Genomic DNA, 24,902 nt, shown 5'->3' on the forward strand with positions numbered 1-24,902 from the left:
AAAAAAAAGTTTATTTATTTAAGTGAACTCTACACCCAGCATGGAGCTTGAGCTCATGACCCCGAGATCAAGAGTCACGTGCTCTTCTGACTCGACCAGCCAGGTGCCCCAACATGAACTCTTTAAAAAGCCGGATTTGGGGTGCCTAGGTGGCTCAGTACCTTAAAGCCTCTGCCTTTGGCTTGGGTCATGATCCTGGGGTCCTGGGATCGAGCCCCTGCATCCGGCTGTCTGCTCAGCAGGGAGCCTACTTCCTCCTCTCTCTCTGCCTGCCTCTCTGCCTGCTTGTGATCTCTGTCTGTCAAATAAATAAATAAAATCTTAAAAAAAAAAAAGCCAGATTTCCATGATGTAATTAGCACATTGGTTTTTATAAATGTAGTACAGAATTTTAAATCTGTCTTTCTGTTTGGTTCTTAAAAGTTTTAACTTTTCATTCTGTTAAGAATCTTTTACAGTCGACTCTGCAGCTGGTGGATTAGCCGTCAGTATACTAGCTTTGTGTCATTTTTAAATGTATTAGGACTTACAGCTCTTAATGAAAACTTTAGTAAAATGTCTTGCTAGGATGATTACCTTAGGTTGAACCACATGAAATTGCCAGTATACCACCATTTTGATCTACTGAAAAATGACAAGTTCTATCTGCTTCAATCTAGTTGTTTGTGTTATGGTACTGTAACACACTTATGCTGGTCATAATAACCCTGATATGAAAGAAAAATCAGTTTAGCTCACCTGTCCTAGAGAGCCGTTCTCCTTCTGTTTTCCTTTCTTTACCACTAACCATTGGTTAGAAAACCCATTCTAGTGTATTACTAGAGATCCATTTGGAGCTTTCTGTATTTTGTTGAGGGTGTGGGTAATGGTGGAAAATGAAATAATTGAGTATCTGTTCAGGAAGTGACTTTGAAGAAACTTGAAAGAAGTATTTTGGCAAAAGGAGTGCAGGAACTCATAAGAAAAATGGCTCATTCTCCTTTTTATCTTAAAAGTCACCAGTTGATTCTTTCTTGTTCACTCTCAGGGAACAGATTTTGAAACCTACTTTTTTGTAGTTGAACTTGGCAATAATCTCACTGATCCATAGAAACTTGGTATTTTGAATATTCTTTATCTCTTAGCTACTTACATTTCCCTATACTGTGGCACTGTTTAATCTATGACCCTTCATGTCATGTGGCCATGACATACTTCTCATTTTTCTTCCTCATACAGGGCTTAGAACTGTATTAAGCTAGTTAAAAGATTAAATTTTTGGAGGATTTAAAAGAAAAATAACACTTCTGAATGGAAGGTTAGTAGTATTTTAAGAAAATCACTTAGTAGTTAGGAGGTCTTGAAGGCATTTTAACATTTCATTGACTAATCCAAAATTTAAAAACAACAACAAAGCAACCTCTTAATGTAAAACATTTTATATAAGAACACAATTTAACAGAATACCTTAAAAATTACAATGTTATTTTGTATACATATTTATGGTTTATATTTAGAAGCTTGAATGTAGTATATAGTTTAAAGCGAAACATAATGCAGTTTACATAGGAGTGTAAATTTTGAAAAGATCTGTCCCTGTCAACAATAACCAGTAATTATGTTTGGGAATCTTAATTAAGTCTTTGAAATGTCTCGGCTTTCATATAATTAATTGTTTCCAGTAAGCTTATAGAGAGGTCTGAGAAAGGTACCTCCTAATCATTCATAAAGCAAAGTCAAAGGTTTTTCTTTTTAATGTACATAATCATAAAGTTAGATAAAAAGTTGATCTTGGTTAATCTGTAGTGGAGGAAGCTTTCAATGTTAACATTGTTTTAATTTTACTTTTAAAATATTCTGTCGGAGTTTTCCTTTATATTCTTTGATTATTTTTTTCCAGACTCGCTTATCTGGTAAGAATACCCTCTGTAGGGCGCCTGGGTGGCTCAGTGGGTTAAGCCGCTGCCTTCGGCTCAGGTCATGATCCCAGGGTCCTGGGATCGAGTCCCGCATCAGGCTATCTGCTCAGCGGGGAGCCTGCTTTCTCCTCTCTCTCTCTGCCTGCCTCTCTGCCTACTTGTAATCTCTCTCTGTCAAATAAATAAATAAAATCTTTAAAAAAAAAAAAAAAAAAAAAGAATACCCTCTGTAATCCATCCAGTTTATTATATTACATGATATATTAAAGTACAATTTTGATTTGATTACAGAATGCTCACAAACCTTTGTTAATGGTTCAAATTCTTAACAGTATAAATTATTTGCTACTTTTTAAATTTAGGTCCTATATAGTTACGTTCTTGGTTCAAGTTCCCAAACCATTGTTTTCTACTACAACCCTATATGATACCATGTTACAACCCCGCGTTTATGGCTTTTAACGAAAAGTTTGGCCACAATGATAAAAATAGCCTTTTAGTTATAGAATGCATTATGGTGGGACAAAATAGAGTTTGGTTTTGTTATCCAACTGTCAACTTGATTTGTAAATACTTGAACTAAAAAAGTTGATTTGTAAAATGTGATATTAAAAAATCTAATTTCTTAACTTTTTCTAGTACATTTAGGACATTATAATATAAAATAAATTAATAATGTTGGATTTTAATTATATATTAATAATTTGTTTCCAGAACTTACCTTCTGGATCATCACGTGTGGGAGCCATTAAACTTACCTACATTTCAAAGGTAGTTTTTCTCTATTGTTTCATATTCATGCCTGAATTAAAATTCCTTTAAATGAGAGTATGAATAATCAAAGAGCAGCTTCCTTTCTGTGTCATTTAGTGATGAGGTTTGGGGTCCTACCATGTTGAAAATAGTACCTGCTCACTACAGGTAGGAAGTTCTTTTATAAAATTCGGAAGAGTATGTGGCTAATTGCAAAAGTTAACATTAACTTCTGTGATTGGGCCATCAGGACATTGGAAGGGCATCACAAGGACAAAGATGAGTTAACAGGTTCTATCTTTGGGAAACCTGAAGATGTTTTCTGAGTCTGTATTTATTTAAACTGTTTCCAACTTTTAATGCCATTACTTTTGACTTTTTATTTTTGTTTTATTTTGAAGAAAATAAGGACCATCTTAATGAGGAAACAATGGTTTTTCCTTCATTTCACTTTGTTTCTTCTTATTTTTCTTTTCTTGTTGTTGATATTTCTGGAATTTTTATAATACTATTTTTCTTTTAAAAAATTTAGGTTTGGTATTTTCAGGTATTTTTCCCCCCTTGATTTTATCAGTGTTTTGGGAACCGAGATAGAAGTTGAGGACCTAAACCTCTGGAGTTTTTATACAAAATAATGTTTGTAGATGACTTAAGTTAGGAGATGGAAAGAGTAGCATGGAGTCATATGCGTGTGCATACTATTAAGCATGTTTTGGAATTTCTTAGCAAAGGTCTTTAACAGAAGACAGGTTTACAAGTGTGCTTCTGTTTAAAGGACAGTTTTATAGACAAAGTACTTTGTTCTCAATATTGTTCTAGTTGACAACAACAACAAAAAGAATCAGCCCATGCACAAAAAGGTTACATATTTAAAGAGCAACATTTTTTTATTATTTATTTAATTAAAACCGTATTATTTAATTTGCAAAAGATGAATATTGTTTAAATATACCTCAGTTGTCCCTGTAAATTAAGACATTTTATAAATGCCTTAAGGTACCTTGAGTTTAAATTCTATAATGATTATTATAAGGAAGCATAAAATTCTACTGTGAAATAAACTGTAGGACCCCCGTCTTCTTGCTGGCCTGCAGCATAAGTGTGCTGTGAGGTAAGGATGCCGCCAGGGGTTGTTGACTCTCCGTGCAGTGATGAGGAATAGGCAGTTGAGGGAGAGATTGCCGATATGCTTGTATCTTTTCAGTCATTTGTTACCTGGTCTTTTTAAAAATGGGAGCTCTTTTTAAAAATAAAGTATTAACTAAGCAAGTAAGCCTGACTGGCCATCTGCCTCCCAACTCTTCTGTTCCCCTTTTAAAATATAACTTTCTCTGTGTACTTCTGTTGACTTTAATCTCTGTCCCACAGCTTTCCCGAAGGTTGAATTGTACAGTTTGTACTCTGCGTTAGATATGCCTCCCTTTTCCAGAATTTATTCCTGGAACAACAAATTCCAGTGTGACTCAGAGCTGTGAATTTGTAGTTGGGATCAGTCAGGAACCCCAGACTTAGAATTGCTTTTGAAGGTACAAAACAGATGTTGCAAGGAGATATCACTGGGCAGCAGGTGGTGATAGCCATGAATGGGCTTCTCAGAGGCTACTTCATTACGGGGGGGGGGGGGGGGGTAACAGCGACCAGGTGCAACTAGTTGTTTCACCTTCTGAAAGCCGTGTGTTGCATTTAGCAGCGTGGCCCCATTATCCCAAGATGTTCTCATGTACAAGAGGATCCAGTGCCATTTTGGTTTTGTTTCCTCCTTGCAGATTAATACCTTCTGGATTTTGGGGCTTGGTTAATTACAGTCTTCCCCTTACCAATAGTCATTATCTCTAAAGGTTCACAGCTAATTTAGAAATATGCAATTTGGAAAGAATTTATAGTTTCTATAGAGTATTCTGAGGGGATTTTGAAAATTATGTTAAACTATGAATTTTTCCGTGTGTTCTTTTAATGGTTTACTTTCAACTTCACGTTTTGTTTGAGTAAATATTCAGAAAGAACATGAAGTATCGTTTGTTTAAAACATCTCACAGTTGGGAGCCATATTCTGTGTTTAATTTGCAGTTCTTTCTCAGTAGCCATAAAAGTTTAATTTTAGATCTGTTTGCTAAATACATGTTATTATTGGGAAATCATACATGTACACGTTCATGCAGCATTTAAAGTTGGTTATCTAGCATATGAAGAAGAGAGTGACACATTTCTCTTTTTTGTTAGGTTAGCGATGCAACTAAGCTAAGGCCAAAGGCTGAGTTCTGTTTTGGTAAGTAGCCATTTTCTGTATGTTTGTTAACTAAAGTTTGGCTAATATAATTACAATATGCTGTAAAAGAAAACAGTACCCGAAAACCACACAACACAAACCTATGGGTTAATGGATTATTCTAAGGGAAATTCCCTTGAAACCACCATCTGGGTGAAGAAATAAAACTCCCTGCCCCTGAAGCCTCTTTCCTGTGTCCAGCCCAGTCCCAGCGCCTCCCTTCTTTGGATGTGGTCATTAGCTACCATGTATAGTGATCACCGCCAGCAAGACTTCCAGTAATTCTTAACTTTCTACCTTGTATTATTCTATCATAAATGTGTAAATAATGGAAAGGATTTGATTTTCAGCTTGTGGGTGCTAAGGAGTTTATAGTTTGGGGGTGGAGGTAGTCGAGGGTGTCTGATCCAGATAGTGAATGTGTGAAGCAAGCAGTGAATGTCTAGTGTGTGCACACTCTGCTTGGCCCTGGGGCTGGGAGAGCAATAAGAAGCAGTCGTCACCCTTAAGAGCCTCACAGGCTCCTTGTCTCACAGACACTGTAGCTGGCAGTATCATCGCATTTATTGCTGTCAGCAGAGAAAGGGGTGTACAAGCTGTTAAAGAACCACAGACGAGCTTCACATCCTCACTGGGGAGTCAAGGGAAGCCACCACCCTGGGTGAGGAGAACCTGGAGTCAGTGACCAACTATCCTTGATCATCCTCTGCCATGGGGGAGACATGGGGTTGGGATCACAGAGACAGAGACATGCACAGGAGAAGAGCATGGTGTCTTTGGGCACCGGAACACTCCGGGAAGCTGCCGGGAATGGATGGCGACAGACGGAAAAGTAAAAGGGCAGGTGGGAGTCTGGGTATAACGTGTTGACAAATGATGTGCGTGTGCATGTGCGTGTGTGTGTAAACAAGAGGTGAGAAATTAGCATCTAGAAAGCTGACATAAGGTGAAGGAATTTTTTTGCATGGATACAGTTTTGATGCAGGTAGATTAGTTCAGTGGCTCCCAAACTACAGTCCTTAACGGACTGAATCTGGGTGGTGGCCGTGGAAGGAAGGACAGACATCGCTAGCAGGAGACGTGAAGGGACTTGGTGCCTGGATGTGCGGGAAGAGAGAGGTTCCGGTAGGTTCACTTCTGGTAAGGAAATGAGGGGTCAGGGAGAGCTGGATGGGGTAAAATGTTCAGTGAGGAGTTTGATGTGGTGGGGAAACAACACGTGGAAATGTGGTGGCGGTGATAATCGAGGACTGGATAGAGCCTGAAGATCAGGAATGGAGGAATTTGGAACCTGCCATGATAGCGGGTCGTAGTTGAAGCTGGGGGAGCTGGTGTGCCCTCAGCGTGTTCATGGAACCTAGTGATGGGAAGACATTTCAGAGTGGCCAACTGGCGTGCTTTACGTGAGAGTAGATGCTTCTTGTGGTAGAGTTGATGTTAATGTTCCTTTTTCTCTTTTGCTTGTAAAGGGCAGGTTTCTTCTTTAGGCATTGTGGTAGGGATAACAGCTCGTGGCAGTCATGTACATCCAGCAAGAGAACAGCATATGAGCAGGATGTAAGGTAGCTGTTCAGAGAATCCTCTGTAAGACTTTTTAAATTTTTTTTTTAAGATTTTATTTATTTACTTGACAGAGTTCACAAGTAGGCAGAGAGGCAGGCAGAGAGAGAGAAGGGAAGCAGACTCCCTGACAAGCAGAGAGCCCGATGCGGGGCTCAATTCTAGGACTCTGGAATCATGACCTGAGCCGAAGGCAGAGACCCCAGCCTACTGAGCCACCCAGACGCCCCTCTCTGTAAGGCTTTTATCACCATTAAGAAACTAAAAAAAATTTATGTTTTTATTACAAATTTATAATTTTGGCTACTAAATAGGAAAATCCCTCAGACTTTGTGAGTGAAAAGCTAGTGGGGGCAAGTCGAGTAACAGAGTACTTTGTGTTTTGGAATGTGTAAAGCCTATACTCCTGAAAGTCTTTAATGTAAATCTCAAACCCATGGTTTGAAGGAATAGGATTATATAGTAATAGATGTGAGGTTCATTTGCTGGAGTATTTAGAATGGGTGATTTTACTTGGGAGTCAAAGATTAAGAGTTTTGTTTTGCCAGTAGTTTATTAGTCTTTACTACTAGAGGGGATAGAAAAGAGATTCTTAAAATGCTAGCCTTCAGAGAAGTAGGCAGAGGCCATAACTTCCATTCAGAATGGCAACATAAAGACTCTCCTGCCTTCATTCCATCTCAGATTGCTCAAAAACAAGTGAGAAAAAGAAACACTCCAATCATCTTTGATGAACCTGGCAGACATCTGTAATCTGCAGCGTAGACAGATGGGAAGTGCGCGGAGGAATGTAAAATAACTTAGCAGGTCGCAGCAAAAGCCAGTGAAGGGCTGGCCGGTCAGGGTCCTGCCCACCACGCCAACTCCAGCTGGAGCTAGGTTCTGGGTGCTTTCTGGGGAGTCAGCAAGAGGAGGGACTGAAAGCAGGGACTACGTTTGAATGTCTGTGTCAGGGACAGCCTCTGGTCCCTGCTTCTCTGTCTAGCGTAGGCAGCTGCCCTTCCACCGTCCCAGCAAAAAATGGCATGTGTACTATCTTTAGAAATAGAATCAGTGAAGGGTGCCTGGTTGGCTCTGTTGGAGGAGCACATGACTCTTGATCTTGGGGTCATGAGTTCGAGTCCCATGATGGTATAGACATTACTAAATAAGTAAAAACTTAAAAGGAAAAAAAAAGAAATACGCTCTGTGCTTGGGGAGTAGGAGAGGGTTGAGGCATGAAACTGAAGGTAGGAGGACTAAGTGAAGATCTGCCCATTTCCTGTGTCCAGTCCTGGAGCACTGGGCAGCCAGGCCTAGTGGGGTGGGAGTCTGCCTACCCCAAACAGGAGAGCTGTAGGTACCGACCTGTGGGCATTTCTACTAGAGGAGTTCGTTGTGTAGTGAAGTCCAGCAGTTAGCAACCCTACAAATCTTCAGGAGAGCTTCCCATCAGTTTTTTAGTACCTTGTTTTTGAAAGTATGAATAGACAGCCCTAGATTACATGACATTTGAGGAGAGAGAACTGTCAAATAGGAGAAGGGACACAAGACAATGGCAAAACTCAAAAGAAAAAGTCAAAATCTAAAAGTAGAGCAGAGACAAAGATGTGAGGAGAGAAATGAGAAAATTAGAGAGAAATGAGAAATGAGAAAATTAGACTTCCTTTAAGGAAGTCTGCCATCCGACTACAGGAAGAGGACAGAGAAAGAACAGAGGGAAGAGAGACATTGACAAGGAAGGCATGTGGAAAGGGTCGCATCACCATGTGGTCTGCAACCGCATTCAAACCGCATTGGAACCATACCTCAGGTTGCTCCTGGGTTGTGAGATGACATTTGTTTGCAGTCAGGCTCATGTTTGCATGAGCATCCAGTATGTTCACTTTGATAGTGAAGATTTGAAATGAAGGGGCTCCTGGTTGGCTCAGTTGGTTAAGCGGCTGCCTTTGGATCAGGTCATGATCCCAGAGTCCTGGAATCAAGTCCCACAAGAGGCTCCCCTGTTCAGTGGGGAGCCTGCTTCTCCCTCTCCCTCTGCCTGCTGCTCTGCCTACTTGTGCTCTTTCTATCTGTCAAATAAATAAATAAATAATCTTAAAAAAAAAAAAAAAAGATTTGAAATAAAATAAAGAAGTATTGAAGTGAAGAGGTAGTGGGAACACCAGCGTCTGGTTTGGAGCCATCTTACACTGTGAAGTCCCTGATTTAAAAGTGTGGCAACTTACGGCTTTTGTGTAGTTCTGTTTTATTCTGGTGTTTGTTCTTTCTCTGTTCCCACCTCCCTCCCAGCGTTGTTAATATGTCCCTTCCCAATAATTTGCTTTACATTTTCCACAGTGCGTTCTTACTTGGAAATCTCCAGATGATCATGATGAAGAGGATGATCTCTGTTTTGTCCCAAGTACTGTCCTAGTTTCTTTACATCTCTCGCCTCCACCCCTCAATGAATGGGTGGGTTGCATCCATTTCATCAGTGAAGAAAACGGGGCTCAGAGAAAGTGCATGGGTTTTTGCAAGATGACATTGTTAGTCGAGTGCATGAGCTGGTCAGGTCTGAGTGACTCCAGGCTTTGATTTTTTCCCTCCGATCATACCATTATGCCCCTTCCTGCTGTGCACTATATACAATAATATAGCACCTGAATTTTTGTTTAGAGTGCAGGGTTTGCTAAGAATCTTTTTGAGAGGGGCATTTGCCTCTTTTCCCTTAAAAGAAGTCCTTATATAAATGTTATTCATTCAAAAATAGATGTATTAAGCACTTGCTTTGTAGCAGGTAGAGTGTAGTACCAAGTGCTCAGATTTTCAGACTCTTCGGATGATCTGGGCAGATTCCTGGAACAGTGTTGAAGGAAGAAGCCATTGGGAGAGGTAGGGGGAACTCAGCCTCAGCCTGAGTTGTAACAAGATTGTAAAAGGGTGCTTTGCCAGTTGTTAAAAATTAAAAATAAAAGCGGCATGTTAACATATCCTACTGTGCTACTCATTTATCTTAGTTTATGCTTATAGCATTTAGAATTTCTCCAGTCTCTAGTAAGATATAAAAGAACTGACTCACAGTGCTCTAAATTTCTTTAATTTCCAGACCAGTTGTTGTACAGCACTTCCCAAGGGACTTCTGACTTCCTTGCTCAGATTCTCATCTCAGTTCAAGGAAGCTCTGGTTTAGTGTCTTGGTCTCAGTTCTAATTTCAAAGTCCTGTGCATTTGAGAAATAACTTCGGAAGTTGTTTTTATTGTTCATAATTGCAGCAGTGTAGCTGTTGAAGTGCATTAGCTCCTAGAATGATATTTATGTTTTTAAAAATGAATGCACATGAAATATAATTAATAAGCTTTAATTCAAGGGTTGACAGGGATAGTTGGTAGATAACTGTGTATGCTGGTATGCTTTGCTTCATACAAATAGATAGTCACTAACCAGGTGTATGTAAGTTAAATTGTACAAAGAGTTCCAAATGTATTAAGATTTTAGATATAAAGACATAGATATAAAAGAGTGCTGAAAATATCAAGGTGTTTATTTTTATAACCTTGAGTTGGGGAGATTTTCAGATATGTGAAAGCTCAAGTCATTACAGGAAAAAGAAAAGATTGGTAGAATATTCCTGTTCGATAAAAGATACCATGGGCAAAGTGAAAAGGCAAATGACAGACTGGGAAAAAGAACTTGAAATAAAATAGAAATGATTAATACAAAAGCTCTCCAAGTCAACACAAAGTAAGTGAACACTCAGGAGAAATATGGGTAAAGAAAAGAAAGCTCAGAAAACAAATTCTAATGGCCAAGAAACATAAAAAACTAATTTGTCTCAATAATCAAAGAAATTCACATTTAAACAAGATGTGATTATTCACCAATTAGGTAGCCGAAGACTTGTGTTTGTGAGGGTCCAGTAAGGAAAACAGTCTGCATTAGGTATTTCAAACCCTGGGGTATGTGTTTTAAGGAATTGGTTACTCGTTTGTTGGAAGGCTGAAAGAGCACAAAGGGGACTGCTGAAGAAACCTAGGCGTTAGGAAGTATATAAGGCCACTCTCACCCACCTGGCTGGAGAAATGAAAGGGGAAGAGGTAGTAGTATCACCTGAACCTAGGACTTAGGAAGGGGGCCGGGATGGAGCTAGTGAGGAGTGTCAGGGGAATCTGCAGGGCTGGCAGAGAGAGTGGTGGAAGCGTCTGAGCAGTAGCTAGCGTGTGTTGCTGCTGGTGGATGGACAGTGGTAGCAGGAACTTAGGAGCAAGTGCCCTCTCCCCACCTCCCTCACACCTTCTAGTCTCCCTTCAGTACCTCCCATTAGCAGAGCATGGCCTGAGCTGGCAAGGGGTCGTAGGAAATATTGTCTACAGACTGCAGCTCCAATATCCTAGAGTCCTGGGGCTGAATACGAGGTCCCTTACTAGCATAGGTGCTAATAGTCAAGACTGGTGTGGGGCACTGGACAAAACAGGCCTTTGCATACACCGTTGTTAGGAATGTAAATGGGTTCAACCTTTTGGGAAGACAAGTTGTCCAATACCTATAAAAATTTTAAAGGTGAATTCCCTTTGACCCAACACATCTGTGTTAAGAAATTTATCCTATAGAACGGGTAACCCAAGTATGGAAAGATAAATATACATGATGTTTCATTGGGATCATTTATATGACTTTAAAAAATTAGAAATAGCCTAAATGTCCATCTTTAGGGGATTGGCTAAATATATTGTGGTATTTCAATTTCATGGAAAACATGGCCATTAAAGATAAGAGGTTTACCTATGTTACTGAGTGATAAAAACATTATTACATATGATCTTGTCAAATCCAAGAGAGTCACAGTATTGTACCTAGCATGGTTTTTCAGAAAGTAGCTGCAAATATAAATTTAGATGTAACAAGTGCGAAATTTCATGTTGTAGTTTATTTTTTCTCTCAACAGTTATGAATGCAGGGATGAGGAAATACTTCCTACAAGCTAATGATCAGCAAGACCTAGTAGAATGGGTAAATGTGTTGAACAAAGCTATAAAAATTACAGTAAGTATTTTTTTTTAAATTTTTAATGTCTGGAAATAATCTTTACATTTTGAAAATATATTTGCTTAGTGTCTCTAGTTTACCAGCAGATTGTGTATTCCAAGTTTGTTTAAAACACAGGTCTTTATAATGTGAATACATTGCCTTGTACAAGGTGACTATCAGCTCTTAAAAATAGCCCATACATCAATGCCTTTTGAAACCTTTATGTACCTAATAAGATATGTATTAGTGTAGATTTTACTAATGTAGATTTTACTGCATGCAGTAATGTTTCTAGGGTAAAATGCATATTTTTTCTTCCTGAGTAGGATAAGGGACTTCCTGCCACTGACCCAGCGACTGGGTGTCGGCCTTCCTGTCTTCCAGGCCATGGCAGGATTGCTGTCACATAGGGTAGAGTTCGAAGAGAGGAGCAGGAAGTGGAGGTGAGGGAGTGGGAGTGAGGCACAGAGACAGGGAGTGCATTTGGAGAGCTGTGGCGGCCAGAGGGTGCTGCCCACATGGCCCCGGAAGTCTGTCTCAGGCTCTAAAACCTGCCCGGCCCCCTCTTCCTCCTTGATTTCGGAACGTGCCGGCCTTGCACACCTTTTCTGGGCTCCAGCTTCCCGCTTGCCACCTGCATTTCTCCTTTTTTGGTTTTCTAATGAACAGGAATGTGTATTGATTATCTACAGTGTGTCAGGCCCTGCCCTGCAGGTTTTACCCAAATTATCTGGAAAAGTGAGCTTTGAAGGATTGAGAAACTTACCAGTTTCAGAGCTGGTAAGTGGTGGAGCCGTGAGCCAAACCCAGCCCATTGGACTCTGGAGCCAGACCCTGAAGAGCAGTGCCTTACTGCTTCCTGGAAAAAGAGCCCTTTCCTACTCTTTTGTTCCTAATGCAAAAACCCAACTTTTCTGAGAGCATTTACTACTCACAACGATAGGCAAGTAGAGAGGTTCTGTGCCCTGATCCTACCTCTCCTTGCTTTTTTCCTCCTTAAACACTTGTAGAGAAACACATAGAGGCCTGCATGGAAAGGATCTGGAAGGAGTTCCTGGGTGAGGTTTGTTGAATTGAAGTGTGTTTCTGTTCAAATGTAGTTATTTACTGACCTGAAATGACTTCAACCCTCGAAAGACATGTGCTCTGAAAGTTGCCATATGTTATTACTTGATAGTTTCCATCTGAAATGAATGATTCCATATTTATATCACAACACAATGAAGAGTTAATACAACTAAAGCTGTTCTCAGAGTGAAGTCGGAGTTTTTGTCTTGCACCAGCACAGCCTGTTACCACATGACAGAAACACCCACGCCGTGCGTCTGATCTGTGCGTGGAGAAGTTATTTTAGGCTTGTGCAGTTTCAGGAAAGCACTTTTTTGAGCTGATGCACAAGTACATATTCTTCAAAGGTCTTAACTAATTGTTTTTAATTCAATAAATATATATTTTTTAACATGAAATTTTCTTTAGAAAGTACCTAGTAGCTTTACCGAGTTTATTCATTTATTGCAATTTAAAATAATAAGCAGCACTGGTTTCTTAGTGCTTTAAGAAAAAAGTAGTGGATAGTCTCAGGATTTTGCCATTTTGGGGGTTCTTGATTTGCTGTGTCTGATTTATTAATGGTGGGAAACCATCTAGTACAGATGGCACTGTTAAGCTTGTTCATGTGCAAGAGAAACTGAGGTTGGGTAATGTTCCAAAGTATAAAGACTGCTGATACCAGCTGTTGTGATTTTACAGCTTTATTTTAGATGTTGAAATTTTTAAGCTAAATCAGTTGATATTCTTTTATAATTCATGTTTTTGTAATTCACATTTAGAAGATAGGAGTACATGAAAGATAGAGAAATCCTTAGCTAGTCAACAAAATGAATATTGCGTTATTACAGTGAATTAAAGTAATATAGAAGTGATAGTATTTACTAAAGATCAATCTTAAATAAACATTTAACTTACATGATAGCAAGGAGAGAATTTCCTATGCTTCCATGAGGTACCTTTAATTTTTTTCTCTAAAGAGTCTTGCCATGGTGCACCTGGGTGGCTCAGTGTGTTGAGCCTCTGCCTTCAGCTCAGGTCATGATCCCAGGCATCGGGCTTTCTGCTCAGCAGGGAGCCTGCTTCCCCTCCTGCCTCTCCTCCTGCCTCTCCTCCTACTTGTGATCTCCAATGTCTGTCAAATAAATAAATAAAATCCTAAAAAAAAGAAAAGAGTCTTGCCAGGGGGTGCCTGGGTGGCTCAGTCTGCCAAGCATCCAACTCTTGGTTTTGGCTCAGGTCTTGATCTCAGGGTCCTGAAATCGAGCCTTGTGTCAGGCTCAGTGGGGAGTCTGCCTAAAATTCTCACCATTTGCCCCTCTCTCTGCTCACACACTTTCTCTCTCTCAAATAAATAAATAATCTTTATTTAAATAGAGTCTTGCCAATTTTAATGTCATGTGCATAAATACACATGGAAATGTATTAGGGTGTGGAATCTCTAATTTGTCATCCTTTCCTATGGAAATTGCCAATGATTTACCTACATATTTCTTTGGAAAATTAAATACATTTTAGTTATGTGTGGTTTACATTTCTGTGGAATCTCTCCAAATTACATTTTGGTCAACTGTATATGTGACATATAAACTTAAAACTTTAAAAAATTCATAATTAGGAAAAAGTTCATAATTAGGTTTTGGAAGTATGTGGCTTCAGAATACGGATGGTTTAGGGGTCGTGGTAAGGGAATGGTGATTATTAAACTACTTCCTAATTATAGTACCTGTCATCTTAATGGACTGTCCTCTGACACCCTGGTCTGTGGCTTACTTTGCTAACATCTGTGTGAAAATTTATTGGTGGCTGCCATTAAAAAAATTTTTCCCCTTATTTGAAAAGAAAAGAGAGTCAGTATTAGAGGAACCAACCCTGAGGGGAGTATCAGTGACTGAAGTTGGGAAAATCAGACTTTAAAATATACTTTCAAATCACTATTCATTTATAGTAGTAGGAGTGTGAACGTGGTGGTCTCTCGTCCCTTATTGAGTACCCTCAGGGGTACTCAGTAATTTGTGTTTGAACATTCGAGGTTTTAGTGTGTAAGCCCTGTCGTTTGGCTCCGATTTGCTCATCCCTCGTTCTCTGACTCCCTTTTCTTTTTCTGCTGTTAGGATCCCAAGCAAACACCTAAAAATACATGCAGACTTCTCGCAGGAAGCAGCGCAGGACAGACAGAAAGCAAGAGACAGGGGAGTCCAGGGCAACGAGAGCAAGCACGTCCCGTGTCTTTGACACTTGCTGTCTGCCTGGGGGTCATTTTTCTGATTCTTGCTTAGTAGTTGGCTGGTTTGTTTGTTAGTCCTGAACATGTTTATTTTAATGGCTGAATTTAGACTAATGTTCAGAATTTTTAGGAGTTGGTATTCTGCTTATATTTTTCTTGGTTTAGGAGAATGTTTACAGTTTATTTTTTATTACTATCCTTTTAAGGATTTTATTTATTTGTCAGAGAGACAGCGAGAGCAAGAGAGAGAGAGAGAGAGAGAGCACGATCAAGGGGAGGGGCAGAGGGAGAAGCAGGCTCCCTGCTGAGCAAGGAGCCCAATGTAGGACTTGATCCCCGGACCCTGGGATTCTGACCTGAGCCAAAGGCAGACGCTTAACGGCTGAGCCACCCAGGTGTCCCTACAATTTGTTTTTTTAAATTGTAATGAAATGTTACATTAGTTTCAGGTGTACAACATACTGAATTGAAAGTTCTGCGTGTTACTCAGTGCTCACTGCACAGTTTAGATAATTTTTATTGTAAAGTACAGATCTAAGTTAATTACTGAGCTCTAGCATTGGAATTATGCCATACTTAGCATTTATTTTATTATCAGGACAAATTAGAAGCAGTGGGGCTTAGCAACATAGAGAAGGGTTTTTAATATACCATCATTTCTGCAAGAAAAATAAAAAAGTCTAAGTTTAAGTGTGTAAGTGTCGATCTATTTTTAGGCCGGTATTAAAGGTTTTTCTTAGGAAATGCGCACATATGACTAAAACTCTGAAGTTTTTAAAAGAAGGACTGACTTCACCTGGGTCACCTCTTAGCACATTTCAACTAACACAGCTGAGGAGAGTGTTCGGTTCTTGGTTTTAAAATCTTCTGATACTGTTTTCTGTTCTTAATGGGATAACTCGGCCCCACCTTATCTGTCATAATTGAAATACATGATACTATTCATTCAAAACATTATAGGTTTCCTTAGATTGTTTCCGGGTGTGTGGTGTCCTTTGTCGCCCCTTCACTGTCATGTCATTATGTGAATCTTGTCAAGTAGAGTTCTAGCCATTATCTGTTGCCCTTAAAAAGTCCAATGTGTAGCCTCTTAGAAGAATGCTAGAGGCATTCCGTGGCAGGGTTCATTTCTCTTCCTGTTTCCCTCACTTTTGTTTCTGCCAGTGACCTGCCTCATAGTGTAAGTATGGCTGGAGGCCTGGGGAGAAAGCCTTGTGGGGAAGCATTTCTAAGGGAGAGGCAGGGGAAAGAGTGGAGTTGAGGAAGTCAACCAAGAGGCAAGTTGGTATATCCATAAATTAGATCCATAAAGTATATCCATAAATCATATTTATGTGGATTGGCATACGCTTAGACACATGTAGAGCATGTTTACCAATATTTCATGTAGCTCTGTCCACAGACACCGCTGTCCGCCTGCTCTTCCGCAGACGTGGTGGGCGAGCACAGCTCTGGCAGCAGTGTTTCTCAGGCTGGTTTCTGAAGCCCCTGTCTCAGAAACCTCTGGAATTCCTGCTGAAAGTGCCCCCTTGTCACACCACCGAGGCTTCACAAGTCAGAATTTCTGGGTATGCAGCCTGGGAATCTGAAGGTTTCAATAATGTTCCTGGCTCATACTTCATGAATGTTAAAGCTTAAGAAACCACACTGCTTTGGAATCATTTTAATAAATGGCTTGGGTCTATGACTGTAATGTGATTATTGTCCCCTGGAGCTGTGCCAGTGTCCTGTTAACAGGGATTAACTGTATGGCAGGCAGGTTATTTAATTTTAAATGTTTTTACATTACATTTATGGTGCTTATTGGAAGTATTTGTCATGATGTTTCTGAAACTGCAGAATCCTCAAATGCCCTTTAAATCAGTGGCAAGGTTAACTATCATGCTTAACATCACATCAGTGCCAAGCATATTTTATTACGTTTTGTTCATAGCCAAGAAAAATCTATAATTCAAAGATAGACAACATGCAGCAGTCTATTGATAGAACTAGTGCTTCGCCAAGTACTTTGTTTCTGGATTAGGCCACATAAGAAAAGCTGAAGCATAGGTTAAACATTTGTGATGCCTTTGATTGAGTCCACTTTAGTGAGATACTTGTGAGTGATTTATCACTGATACAAGTATTGGAATTTCTTTTAAAAATTTCCAACACGCTTTAAGTTATATTGAACATTTTGACTTCTAGTTTAAGTATCTTACTCTTTTTTTTCCTGCTGATTTTGGAATCATCCCCTGAGTCAGTCTTTCACCGTTTACTGAATATCTACTATGCTCTCAGTAGTAGACTGTTCTAACAGTAATGATGCCTTGCGCTCAGGGGTGCCGCAGAATCCTGGGTAGGAATGGCGGACAGGGAGAGATAACATAGAGCTATAACCCAATGTCAAGTTCTTTAATAAATAGGAGGTATAGTATAGTGGCTGACTATATAAGAGAGTTACACGAACTTAAATAGAACATTGTACAGCCAGGATCTAAACCTATGTTTCTTTGGGCCTCTGAGCCTCTGTTTTCTCACTGAGAGAGTGAAGATATACGCCTTACGCATAGGGTTGATCAAAGGATTAAGTGGGAGAAGGTATGAAATAGTAGCTGCCGAAGTAAACACTCAGTAAATGGTGGCTGTGTCTGTCAAATGTTACTGAAACAGAAATATTAGTGTGAGAACTTAAAGGGGTACACACACACACATTATACGTAGTTTTCATATATGTCAGTTATATGTAAGTGGATGATTAGTTGGATATTCTGTGATAGAAGAGGGTCTCCTAAATAATGCTAGTTGCAGAATGATTCATTTACATATTATTTTAGGTACCAAAGCAGTCAGACTCACAGCCTCATTCTGATAACCTAAGTCGCCAGAATGAAAGTGGGAAGAAGCAAGTGTCTTACAGAACGGACATTGTTGGCGGAGTGCCCATCATCACCCCAACTCAGGTAACGCATTGGTTCGTCTACTGTGTGATGCTTTACCCACTGTGTGGTGATTTTCATGTTATAAAATAGAACATCTTTACTGAATTAACACAGTAATTAATTAATTTTAAAAATCTAGTGTTGGTTTCTTATTTCAAAAGTATGTGTTTATTATGAAACATTCAGAATCGCAGATACACAGCACTTAACACTTTTCATGTTTTCTCTGAGCCTTTCTCCTTTTATGCTTTTGTCGCCAGAAGTGGAGATACTTTGTAAACAGCTTTTTCCCCTTATATCTCAAACATTTTCCAAGTCATTAAGTATTATTCTACATCACTTTTAATGACTGTAGTCCTTTTGCCGTGACTCTACCATAGTTTACAAATCCTTGTTGTTGAATAGAGTTCCTTTTCCTTTTGTAAACAATATGAGTAGGAAAAGCCCGTTTTTTCTCCCCCACACTACCACACTCAGCATGCTGCTGGCATCGGAAGTGTGGGGTTCTGCGATGCTGGCTGGGTGTCCTGCGGTGTAAGTCAGTTTTGACATTCAGCCTGGAATCCTTAGGTTAAGGGTTCAGTCCTCCAGGACTCCCCCTGCATCCCTTCAGATGCCAGTTGAAAGTCCAAGTTATTACCTGTGCTTCTGATCGATGGGCTTTAAATTGGATGTTCCCATGACTTAGTGTCCAGATTTGAGTCATTTGCTAGAGTGGCTCCCAGAACAGAAGAAAGCAGTGTATTTGCTGTTTGCTGGTTTGTTATAAAAGGATATGATAAAGGATGCACATGAACGTCCAGATGGAAGAGAGGAGAGGGGCGTGAAGCCTCAGTGCCTGCTTTGGGACTCTCCTAGCACCTCCCAAGTGTTCACCAATCCAGAAGCTCTCTCATGTACTTTTGGGATTTTTATAGAGGCCTCATCATGTAGGCATTATTCAGCTCTGTTCTAGCCCCTCTCCTCTCTCTGGAGAATGGCAGGCGGGTCTGAAAGTCCCAAGGTTCTAGTCATGACTTGGTCTTTCTGGTGAGCAGCCTCCATCCGGGAGCCCACCCAGAGCCACCGCGTTAGAACAAGAGATGCCCCTAGTGCTTATCATTTAGAAATTTACAAGGATCTTAGGAGCTGTGTGCCTGGAACCAGGGACAGAGACCAATAGGTATTTTCCATTATCCATAAATGCTATGATGAACATTCCTAACCGACTGAGCCACGCAGGCGACCCCTGTGATGCACATTCTTGTAGCATAAACTTTAGAGACATGGAGGATTGTTTTTTAAAGGATGAAGTCCTGGAATGAAATGCCACATCAAAGAGTTTGCGAATATTTTTTAAACCTGTTTTTCTGCAGCCTGACCTAGATGAGCCACACAGAAAAACTAGAATTTTGACTCTGTTCTGTCACACAAGTGGCAATCTGCTAAGTCATATCTTATTTGGGTATTATGAAAAATAGAAATTTATAAAAAAATTTTTGAATGAAATTAAAACTTTTGAATGACCTTTAATTTCTCATGTTGCTGTTGAATGACTGAGTTTGTAATACAGACTGAATTACCAGCTATTGAGAAACTCCGGTCCAGAGGTAATGGATTGCTGTTGCCAGCTTTGGGCACTTTCCTTGTCTCTGTGCCTGTTTGGACTGAGAGGACTTTAGCACTTCATAAACCTTGTAAATCGTTTTATGCGCCATATTTTTCAGGTCTTCTGTCAGGGAAGGGTCATAGTAGAGAGTCTTAACTCATTAATTAACTTTCTTTATTCTAAAGAAAGTGTGCTTTCTTTATTCTAAATTAAGGGTATATTAATGAACAAAAAAAAATCATGCTCTTGTGGGAGCTTACATTTTTCACCAGAGTTGGGTAAAAGTATAAGCTAGTATTGTGTTTGTATGTGTACTTCTAAAAAAAGTAATGATTTTAACCTCTAAGACTTCTGGTTAAGATAAAACTATACTAAGTTGCTTTCACCTGTCTTAGTCTTATGCTGATATAAGTGGTAAGACAATTTGTCTGTAGCAATATTAAGATAGTAGTTTGTATCTCTGGCTGTTTTGATATTTTACAGAATTAAGATTTTGTTGTGTTTTAATTTTGGTGTATTCAGTGTGTTCTAAGATTCCATTGCAGCTGCCATATTAAATTTTTTTTTACTTTGCTTTTTGTAATACAGCTTTTTAAATTTATAAAGTATTTACTCATTATAAAAGCCCTTAATTATTAAATTATCAAGAAAGTGATAAATCTTATTTGTGTGATTAATTTATTCAGTGATTATTGGGTTAGTAGCAGTTACATGCTGGGATTACAGAATTTACATACATAATTCTTGCTGTCGACCTGTCTAAAATGGATAAAGGTTGAAAATTCCTCAAGTTGAGACTTGAGCATTGGTTTTTCTCCTGAAATTTAAGAGTTCTTCAAAATACATGTTTGGTTGATTTGGGATTCTAGATTATAATATGTTGCACACTATAAATAAACAGAAGCCAGTGCTTTGGGGACCATGAAAACACAAGTGTAGTTAGATCTTTTTTTAAAAAGCACTGGACTTGGCATGTAAAACAAAACAAAACCCCTGCAGAACTTTTAGATTCTTTTTTTTCTATTTTCTTTTCTTTTATTTCTTTTCAGTGTTCCAGAATTCATTGTTTCTGCACCACACACAGTGCTCCATGCTATACGTGCCCTCCATAATCCCTACCACCAGGCTCACCCAATGCCCCACCCCACTCCCCTCCAAAACCCTCAGTTTGTTTCTCAGAGTCCACAGTCTTTTGTGGTTTGTTTCCAGCTAGGAGAAAATCTTCTGGCAAGGGGTTTTTAGATTTGACAGCAAAACTGCAGTCCATCAAAGGAAAAATTGATAAATTGGACCTCATCAAAATTGAAAATGTTTGCTTTGTGAAAGAGGATGCAAGGAAAGCTACACACTAAGTTAAGGAGATATTTGCAAGCCACATATTCAACCAGGCACTTGTATCGAGAACATACAAGGAACTATCAAAACTTAGCAGTGAAAAAATAATCCAACTAGGAAGTGAGCAGAATTCACGAACAGAGATTTCACCAAAAGATAAAAGATAGACATATGGCAAAGGAGCTCTAGAAAGGCTTCTCACTGTCATTAGTCAGTAGGGAAATGCAAATTAAGACCGCAGTGTGGTATTACTGCACACCTCTCAGAATGACTCAGATACGAGTAATACAAGTGCTGACTGCTGACAAGGATGAGGAGAAGCTGCATCCCTCCTACATTGCTGGTGGGAATGTATGACCACTCTGAAAAGCAACATGGCAGTTTTTTAGTAAAGTAAGCTTGTGATTACTATACAACCCAGCATATGTACTCCTAGGCATTGCTCCCAGAGAAATGGAGACTTACGTTTACATAAATCTGTACACGAATCTTCATAGCACTTTTATTCCTATAGTCCAAAACTGGGAACAACTCAAATGCCCTTTAACAGGCAAAGACTTAAACAGCCCATGGTATGTCTAGACCATGAGAGCTACTCAGCAGGAGGAAGGAACAGACTAGTGACACAGGGAGCAGCCTAGACGAGCTTCCTGGGAAGGGTTCTGATCTCATAAGGTCACATACTGTAGGATCCATTAAATCCTATTGCCTGACTGTCAGAATAATTAAGATGGAGAACAAATTAGGGGTTACCAAGGGGTTGGGCATAGGGACTCTATAAGGGTAGCCCAAGGGAGCCTTGTAATGGTGAACACCTCTGTATATTGTTGTGGTGATTTTACACAAAGCTGCATGTGACAGAATTGCATAGAATGATTCAGACACAGAGACGGATGAGTGCATTAAAACTGGTGAAATCTGAACGAAGTTTGTAGGATGTTCCAGTGTCAGTTTTGATAATGTAGTATAGTTGTACAGTTTCCCTGTTGGGGGAACTGAAGGGTATATATAACCTCCTGTATACTTTTTTTTATTTCAACTTCCTATATTAGTGAATGTGTATAATTATTTCAAAATCAAAGGTTCACCCCCCTTCACCCTCTATCTCCTCCCACCCCCCAAAAAAGCACTGGGAGCAGACAAGAGAAATAGAGATCTATAGTTTTTATTATTGATGTGAATGTTATGATGAAGTACCTCGAATTATTTAGAGAACTCTTCAAAATTTGTGTTCCTAACTGAACTAAGATTAGATTTTAAGATTTTTTATTAGAATAACAACATGAAATTCAACTGTGCCTTGAAGCTAAACAAGCAAGAAAAGAATTTCTTTATTTGCCTTTTTTTTTTTAGAAAGAAGAAGTAAATGAATGTGGTGAAAGTATTGACAGAAATAATTTGAAACGGTCCCAAAGCCATCTTCCGTACTTTGCTCCCAAGCCATCTCCAGACAGTGCGGTCATCAAAGCTGGATATTGTGTAAAGCAAGGAGCAGTGGTGAGTACCTTAATGGGGTATTTATGGGAATAATGAAAAATGAGTCCTCTGGTAGCAAACTCGCAACATACCAGCCATGTGCTTTTTTTTTTTTAAGATTTTTAAAAATTTATTTGTCAGAGAGAGTGAGCACAGGCAGACAGAGTGGCAGGCAGAGGCAGAGGGAGAAGCAGGCTCCCTGCTGAGCAAGGAGCCCGATGCGGGACTCGATCCCAGGACACTGGGATCATGATCTGAGTCAAAGGCAGCCGCTTAATGACTGAGCCACCCAGGCATCCTGCTTTGTTTTTTGGAAGACCCAAAGTCAAAGACCAGTGAGCTGAGGAGTCAGGATATAGAATAGGGGTGGCTGTATGTTCATAACTCAGTGTTATTTTCTTGGTCTGTGATTAGCTGGATAAATTAATGCTTATTACCGCTGACCTTTAATCTTAAATCTGCTTTCCTAACAGCTTATCCCAGAAGGCTTTCCTATTGATTTTTCCTCCCTCGAGAGTGGGTCAGAGAAAGAGAGCTCTAGCGGGGAGGTGCAGGAAGAGAGGAGGCAGGGCTGTGGGAAGGCTCACTCACTCGGTGTTGGGCTGACCTCAGTCGAATTTTCTGTGACCTTGATCTTCTTATTTAACCTTTCAGTCTCTCAGTTTCTTTTTAAGGAAAATTAGGTTATAAAACCTACCATCTGAAGATTTTTTTTTTTGCAAGATGTAAAGTAAGGTAGTATTAACACTGCACCTGGGCCTTAGTAAGGGCTGGTAAAGGTTAGCCAGATCCTCTCATCGAATCAGACCCGTGGGTGGGACATTGTAGGAAGAGCAAGTAAATTTACCAGTATTTCTAAGGTTCCATAGTACTTTTCCAAAGTTTGTCACTCTGTATGTGAACCAGATCGTTAGAATTTCATGAGAAAATAAACTTTAAAGTTTGAAAATTTAAAAAAAAAATTCTGTGAGTAAAGAAATACTTCAGATTCTACTGGCAGTTTATTTGACTTCACTTCACTTTCTGGCAACTCTAATTAGCTTAGGTCAGCCATGGAAAAGTTCTTGTCTCCCTAATCTACTGACCTTTAAGCCGAGGGAAATGAAGGGGAAGGTTGAGAATCTGTCACCATAGGTCTACAGGTAAAGTCAGAAATCTCATCAGGCAGTGACTCGCTTGTGTTAATTAGGGCTTTTAGGGAGACATTTCTTTCTTTTTGTTTTACTCCCAAGTCCAAAATAACAAACAACCCTTAGTGATGTTGAAGTGCTTTCATGAAAACTGTATTTCGGTGACAAAAAAATATTTGTACAAATGGGTTCAGTTTGTTAAGTATTTGATGCTTTACTACTAAGTATAAAGTACCTAGAGAAAGATTCTTGTGTTTTACAGATCTTACAGAACTTAATGTGGTTTAATAACATTTCCTGTGCTGGCTCTTGAGCTCTTGATGGCATTTACTTTGTGGGGTTGGGGGGTGGGGAAGTGCCTTTTTTTCTTTTTAACTTTTAGAGAATTGAAAATATGAAACCATAGTATAAATTACATTGTACAAGCTGAAAGCTAGCCACCAACGTTGACTTAGGAACTCAAGGCCAGAGTAGCGAAAGAGATGAAGTTTCATGTATGTCCTCCTCAAGGGAGGGTAGTGAGGTTTTTCAGGGCTTGACATCTCTGATTTTGGGCTCATCAGAATATTTAAGTGGCTGCTAATATTTGACATTCTTAGAAACAGAAGTCTTATGTCTGTGTTCATCCCTGGTAGATGAAAAACTGGAAGAGAAGATATTTTCAATTGGATGAAAACACAATAGGCTACTTCAAATCTGAACTGGTATGTTGCTCCGTCATACATGTTGCCTTGAAATGTTTGAGCAGAGTGTTAAGGCGGTGGTGATTTTAAGTGTGTGTGTGTGCGTGTGTATGTGTAGTTTCTTGTCCTGTTTTCTATTTTTAAAAATAATTCTGGTTTTGAGAGCTACATATATTTCAGTTTATTTGATTGTGATGTTTTAATGGTAATGTTGTAAATAAATCTTAAATAAAAAGATTGTATCTTCAAAGGCATTTCACCTTGAAAGAATTAAAAATATCAGAACTCCTTAGTCTGTAGATTTCCTCTAAAGGGGAGCTGGAGGAGATTGTAGGAAGAATTCAGTCTCTAAAAGTCAGCATTTTAACGCTGTATTTCTACAGAGTTATAAATACAAAGTTTCTGTATTTTCTTCTTGCCCTCTCTTGATATTTTTTTCCTGTTTCAGATTGACTTTTAAGTTTCCTCATATAAGCCCTTTTTATTCCTATCTGAAGGTGGAATCAAATATTGAAATTCTCTCTTTTACTTGTTTGAGTAACACCCTTATTTAAAATATTCTTCTCACATAGCCCAAGTTCTGCAACAGATTGTTGGGATAATTTGAATGCTTTTTTATACCTTACATGTCTGTCCTGGCTCTTCCTGTTTTATGGGACCTTTGAGTAGGGATCATGTACTTTATTTGCATGAAGGCACCAGAACAGTCCTATCCGGTAGAACTTTCTACAGTGATGGAAATGGTCTATATCTCCGTTGGCCAGGTTTACTGGCTACATGTGGCTGAAGAGTGCTGAAAACATGGCTGGTATGACTGAGGAGCTTGGCTTTATTCAATTCTAAAATTAAAACCATTTTAATTTAAATAATTACACATGGCTTGTGGTACTGTATTGGACAGGAGAGTACTTAGAGAATAGGAAAGGAATATTTTGAGGTTCATCTCAGGTGTCTGTTCTTCTGCGAAGTGTTTCAGACTCTAGATTAAGTGCCTTCTCCCTACACATCATGGTGCCCATTGCCCACTTGTA

The 24,902-nt window shown here is 39.3% G+C and overlaps 1 protein-coding gene across 6 annotated transcripts in view; it reads left to right on the top strand.

Annotated features, from left to right (window-relative positions):
• Nucleotides 1–24,902, top strand: part of PLEKHA1 (pleckstrin homology domain containing A1) — a 55,266-nt gene that overhangs the window by 17,107 nt on the left and 13,257 nt on the right. For 5 of the 6 annotated variants that reach the window (XM_059398740.1, XM_059398739.1, XM_059398742.1 and 2 more), the window contains exons 3-8: nt 2,613–2,669; nt 4,872–4,917; nt 11,382–11,479; nt 17,555–17,680; nt 21,936–22,079; nt 23,824–23,892. In XM_059398740.1, the coding sequence (XP_059254723.1) occupies nt 2,613–2,669; nt 4,872–4,917; nt 11,382–11,479; nt 17,555–17,680; nt 21,936–22,079; nt 23,824–23,892 (540 nt within the window). The remainder of the gene's footprint in view (nt 1–2,612; nt 2,670–4,871; nt 4,918–11,381; nt 11,480–17,554; nt 17,681–21,935; nt 22,080–23,823; nt 23,893–24,902) is intronic. The other variant, XM_059398744.1, reaches the window with a different exon arrangement.

This window comes from Mustela nigripes, chromosome 4, assembly GCF_022355385.1.
Source record: "Mustela nigripes isolate SB6536 chromosome 4, MUSNIG.SB6536, whole genome shotgun sequence".
NCBI classification, from domain to species: Eukaryota; Metazoa; Chordata; class Mammalia; order Carnivora; family Mustelidae; genus Mustela; species Mustela nigripes.